The following is a 5,492-nucleotide window of genomic DNA, read 5'->3' on the forward strand; positions in this document are numbered from 1 at the left end:
TTTTAAAAATTTCAAGCCGTATAAAACCGGACCGTGAGAATTTAATTTATTTAATCTTTTATATTGTATATTACAGTTATTTGATTATCTATAAATTATGTATGGTTTTGTAATAACTAAAAGTTTGATGAGATAGTAGCTTGTTTGTATAACATTTTCCTTCGGTTGCCCCTTGGTTATACAACTTCCACAGATTTATTTATTTATTTTGTACTACATAATTTTGCTTGTTTTGCTTATATTGAATCCATAATCATATTGTTTCTTCTTTAATGGAATTATCAAATTAACATGTTTAACAAGTAATGAAAAAACATCATAGAAATTGTTCGATTAACAAGCTAAAATAGTTTAACAAGCTTTAAATGTCTTTGTTCCTCTTTTGATTTTCATGGTGCTTATACAAGTCCTGAAATAGAGTAGGATGCAATGAAATATATTAACATGACTTTTTAATTTTATAATATTAATGCATAATATATAAGAGCCTATAAAAGCCCAAACCGTGAAACTAAACCGTTAGTAATGGCTTGGTTTGGTTCGGTTTTAAACTTCAACCGTGAAACCAACGGACATCCAGATCTAGAAAGAGAAGCTTCAAACGCGCTTATTTCCAACTTTTGTTCTAGATCTAGAAACTTTATTTTCAAACTTCAATGTGTGCGTGTAACTGCTACTTTAAGTTAATTAAACGTCAAGTCTTGGGTCACTTATAATTTTTTTAGACCTATTTTTAGGGTTGGCATGAAATGAAACTCATATTGTGCATCGCAAAAAGAACAATCTATCGGTTGTGAAAAAATTTCAAAAGGTCTAGATGTAGATCTATATCACTCTTGAAATGTGAAACCGAGAAAAGTATGAGAATCGAAATCAAATAAATAAAGAAACAAAAGATAAAAGATGTATAACCAAATAAACGTTTACATTAATTAAGAACCGAATTATTACAATTACAAAGGGAGTATACATATATCGTTTAAGACCATCCCACCAAAGGCGAACTCCTTGGATGATTGATTTTAACTAAAAATACAAATACATATAATGAACATGAAAGCCCCCATTGGCCATTTCCCCCCTCGCATCATGTTCTTCATTAACTGCAACTGCTTGGTTCTTGTGCACTAGCGGAATCCGAATACTTGATAGCAAAATTTCCCACTCCCTATGTTCCCAACCACAGCTTGTTCATGATTTGCTTCCATGTTTGCGGCCTCTTTAACTAAAATAACAAAATCCGAATCAACAAGTTGCCAAATAAGAGCATAAGCACAGATTATGAAAAGGAATATTCAAACATGATTACATAACAAACAAGCATTACCATGGTCACTAGATAGATTCCCGAATCTAACGAGAAACATTATTTACAGGTGTTGTAGAACATTCCTCCTTGTCCACTTAGTCTGCGTTTAAATACCTGCGCCTCATGTAGAGAAACGGAACAAATATAATTAGTTAATTAAACAGTGTTTAACATCTAATTTAAAACATAACCCACAGGCCCAAATTGTGTAATAGTATAGGCTTAAGTATTATTAGAAATATGCACACCTTTCCAAGTGGTCTAGAAAGGGGTATATCATTCCATCCTTAATCCATTCGTATTCCTAACACAAAATAAACAAGAAAACCATATTCATCATATATTTTAAGAAAATAATAAGAAACTATTGAAATGTAAAAAGAAACAAATTTCACATATGCAAAAACTTTACCCTTGTGTTGAGAGCACAGGCCTTCCGTACGGCGTTCGGGGCTTCTTGATTCGGGTCAATCACGATAGCGGGCCAGGCGGGGAACCGCTTTGAGCTTTTGGCCCAAACAATACTTCCCTTACGAAAATCTTGTGCTCTATATAACACCTTATGTTTCTACATACTCTCGTCAACTTTCTTTCCTGAATTGAAACCAAACACGTTAATAGAATAAATAAACGAACATAAGATCAACATTCGATCTGTTGGTATATGAAGAAGAAAATACGAAAAGAAATCATTTTCCAGTTTAAACAAAATTACCTGAAAGATTGATGTTGGCTTAGTGGCTTACTATGAACAGTCAACATGTTATGATGATCAACGTATGCTGTGAGCACCTGCACCCTTCAACACACAAATTAAAGCAAATGAATTTGGATATATGCATAAAAAATATATCAGATCGATAATTAAAGAACAGAGACTAATTGAAAAAACGTAAACACACTGAATCACACTCCGGAGAAGCGTCTGGATTGAAGCACTAATCATTGCAAAGCCGCCGTCAAATGAACTGAAGATGAACTATATGTACGCAGAACTAGCTATATATACGAAAACCCTAGTTCTTAAGACAAAATATAAAATGGACTCTTTTATTTGGGCTTTGTGGATTCAACAGGAGATATAAATAAAAGGAATAATAATACTAATACATAGTCAGTTGTTGAACAAATAAAAGAGTCCATTGGGCTTTGTAGATTAAATGAATAATACTAATAGTCACTTGTTAAACACAATCAATCTTTCAATTACAGATAAATTATTTTTTTCTCAAACAATTAGAAAACTTGTCCAAGTTATAGAAAATATAGTAAAAACCGGATATGTTAAAACATAAATATGGATATCTTTAGATATAAATGTAACAAGTACTCGTATTTAAGGTCAAATCTATGATGACGGCAACACTGACCCCAAATGAAACTCATATTTTATAGATTCCAAATGCGGGGTTAATTTGTCACACTAAATTTGTGATGCAATCATGAAGAAAATTAAAATACGGTGCAAAGGTTCAATGAAATACAAATAAACAAGGACATTATAATTATGCTTTTAACTTTTAAGTGGCATATGGAGGAGCCGCATTATCGTCGTGTAAGCTGTGAAGAAGTCGGATTATGGGTGTGTGAGTTGTTAACATAGCTGGTTCATATGCATGTGAGTTGTGAAGGACTGAAGGAGCTGGATTACGGGTGTGTGAGCTATGAAGCTAGATTATTAGAGGATGGTTGTGAGGGACCATGATGTGCAGTGACTTTTACACTTTTTCAAGGTCGTGGAGGAGCTGAATTATTAGAGTAGCGTATGAGGTGTGAAGGACTAGATTATGGGAGTGTATATTATGAAGAAGTCAGTGCCACACCATACACTATTTACCCTGAAATATAACAAAGAATTAGTATATCATGAATTTTGAAAATATCTTGTGCACTTTTTAGGAATGCTTAACACTTAATTAATGATCGATTAGGATATAAATGGGATCTTAATGTTACTTACAAGAAAGAGGGTGTATATGTGATATTAGTTAAACATGACACATTAATTCCTTTTCTAAGACCACCTCACTAGGATATTGTTGAATCACATTAATTCCATTTCTCGTATCTTAGTCGACATCATTAGCCGTTGTTCTTTGTTTTGGTTTATTCACATTGTTATTTAATGCCATTGTGCATGTGGCTTTTGGCTTCTGGATATGGTCATTTACATTTATAAAAATTGAAAAGTTTTACAAGTTTTTGATAATAGGGGAAGCGGTATATGAACTGAACATCCAGCGGAGAGTTTGTATATGTTCGTCTATTTAATAAATGATCAAACATAAACAAAAATTTATGTTCAGTAACTTAAGGCATGAACACGAACATATGGTGTGTTTGTTAAATTGTATTTGTGACGTTCGATAACATGTTCGTTTAGGTTCGTCGGTTAAATTAAGAAAAGTGGAGGATAGCTCGAAGTTCCCTTTTGATCCACTTCATTGACTGATTCTTGGGGCCCTTTTCTTTGAGGAGTAGTTTGGGACGATTCTCTTGTCAGCCTTCTTAGCACTTTCATTGTCCGAAATCTCCGTGATTTTGGTATCACCCATGGCCATCGGTGGGTTGGTGCATTCTTGGGCAAAGTGACTAGGCTCCCCACAGTTGTAACAACGAAGCTTATCCTTCTCAAACCCAAGATTCTTCCCAACATCCTTGAAGCTATTTTTCCGTATTTCTTCATAAAGTTTGTAGCACGATGAACGGCCATGTCAATCAGGTACTTGATGCTCATTTTCTTGAGATCATATTTGGCGATCTCGGGAATATCTCCTTGTTCAAAGGAAGGAGGAAGTAACTTTCCTTAAGTAGCTCCTCATGACTTGCCATAAAGGCATGAAACAGAGCTACGTTTGTGTCATCATGGGAGACAGTATGACAAGCAGAGTAAGCTGAAGTGCTTGTTGGAGCTTTAATCCCATGAGCCTTCAAGGTTTGAGCAACAACATTATCAACTGCATTCTGAAATGAACCGGAGTCGAAGCTTGAGATGCAGCAGCAGTTTTGAAGGTTGAACTTGCATTGGGAGTAGAAGTATTTGCTTGCCTTATGAATGTCGTGCTTACACTTGTTCCAGTTGTCATACCGGCCTTGGAAAGAGAACTAATATGACTCATTGTTCTCAACTTCTCATCCATTTCAAATGATTTAATAAGAGAGGTTAGATCAGCCAGACTGGTAACATGCATATTTGTAGTTCTCTTGATGGTTATGACACTGCTACTCCAGAGTAAGGAAGAGAGTTGAGAATCTTGTCATTGATCTCAATTTGTTCGTATTCATTTCCAGCACTATTGATTTTGGTAATCAAAGTTTCAAATTTTGAGATGAGACTAGCTATGGTTTCTCCATGAACATAGTTAAACATATTGAACTCTCCCTTCAACATCCCTTTCCGACTATTTCTCATTTCCAAGTTGCCCTCAAACTTATTCACTAAGGCATCCCATAGAGTCTTAGAAGTGGTGTAGTCCCTCAAGGTCAGTGCAATTTCCCGTGAAAGACATACACTTAGGACACCAAAAGCTTTGTTGTCTTCAACAAGCATTCTATTATCAGCATCATCATAGTCATCTACCGCTTTTGGAGTGTCACCATCAGGAGTTGTATTTGTGGGAACATGAGGACCTTGTTCAATTGGTCTAGTCAGATTGTACTCGATGATTTTGAGGTAATTCTTAGATCTCCATTTGAATTCATCAAATTCACAATCTCACTTCATCAACTTTGGAGGCTTTGTCGTAGTCCCAGCTTCATTCTCAAACATTACACAACTCGTCATAGCTTCATTACTAGCAACTGTATTAGGAGTGGCCATTTGCTCAACAACTTTGAAATCAACCTTGAAACAAAATATGCTCAGAAAACAAGTCCCTTGTATTCGAATTGGGTATTCGAAAGTCTATTCGAATAATGTATTCGAATGAGTGTTTATTTGATGGAACCTAATTAAACAAAGTATTCCAATGAATCAGTAGCCTTGAAAATAATTTAAGAATGATGTATTCGAATGTTAGTATTTGAATCGAATACAATCTTAATCGAATGGGTATTCAAATGAAATGGTATTTAATTAGAATAAGTTGGTTCGAATGGCTTGGTGATTCAATTAGATTATCCTTGTGTAATTTGATTACAAAATTGAATGACTGTATTCGAATAAGAATATCTATTCGATTAA

At 34.6% G+C, this 5,492-nt stretch overlaps 1 protein-coding gene across 1 annotated transcript; it reads right to left on the bottom strand.

The window, feature by feature from the left end:
• Positions 1-4,520: 4,520 nt before the first annotated feature.
• LOC143567515 (uncharacterized) lies at positions 4,521-5,129 on the bottom strand. Its single transcript, XM_077053919.1, has 2 exons — positions 5,038-5,129; positions 4,521-4,995 (listed from the first exon to the last, which is right to left on the bottom strand). The coding sequence occupies exons 1-2, from the start codon at positions 5,127-5,129 to the stop codon at positions 4,521-4,523; spliced, it is 567 nt and encodes a 188-aa protein (XP_076910034.1).
• Between the last annotated feature and the right edge of the window lie 363 nt (positions 5,130-5,492).

Source organism: Bidens hawaiensis, unplaced genomic scaffold (assembly GCF_021521415.1).
Source record: "Bidens hawaiensis isolate Kalapana, Puna unplaced genomic scaffold, B.hawaiensis_p1.1 tig00023416_1, whole genome shotgun sequence".
NCBI classification, from domain to species: domain Eukaryota; kingdom Viridiplantae; phylum Streptophyta; class Magnoliopsida; order Asterales; family Asteraceae; genus Bidens; species Bidens hawaiensis.

Coding starts and splice junctions, on each gene's coding strand:
- LOC143567515 (XM_077053919.1), bottom strand. CDS start 5,129: ATGGCCACTCCTAATACAGTTGCTAGTAATGAAGCTATGACGAGTTGT. Junction 4,996..5,037: donor ACTACGACAAAGCCTCCAAA/GTTGATGAAGTG, acceptor ATTCAAATGGAG/ATCTAAGAATTACCTCAAAA.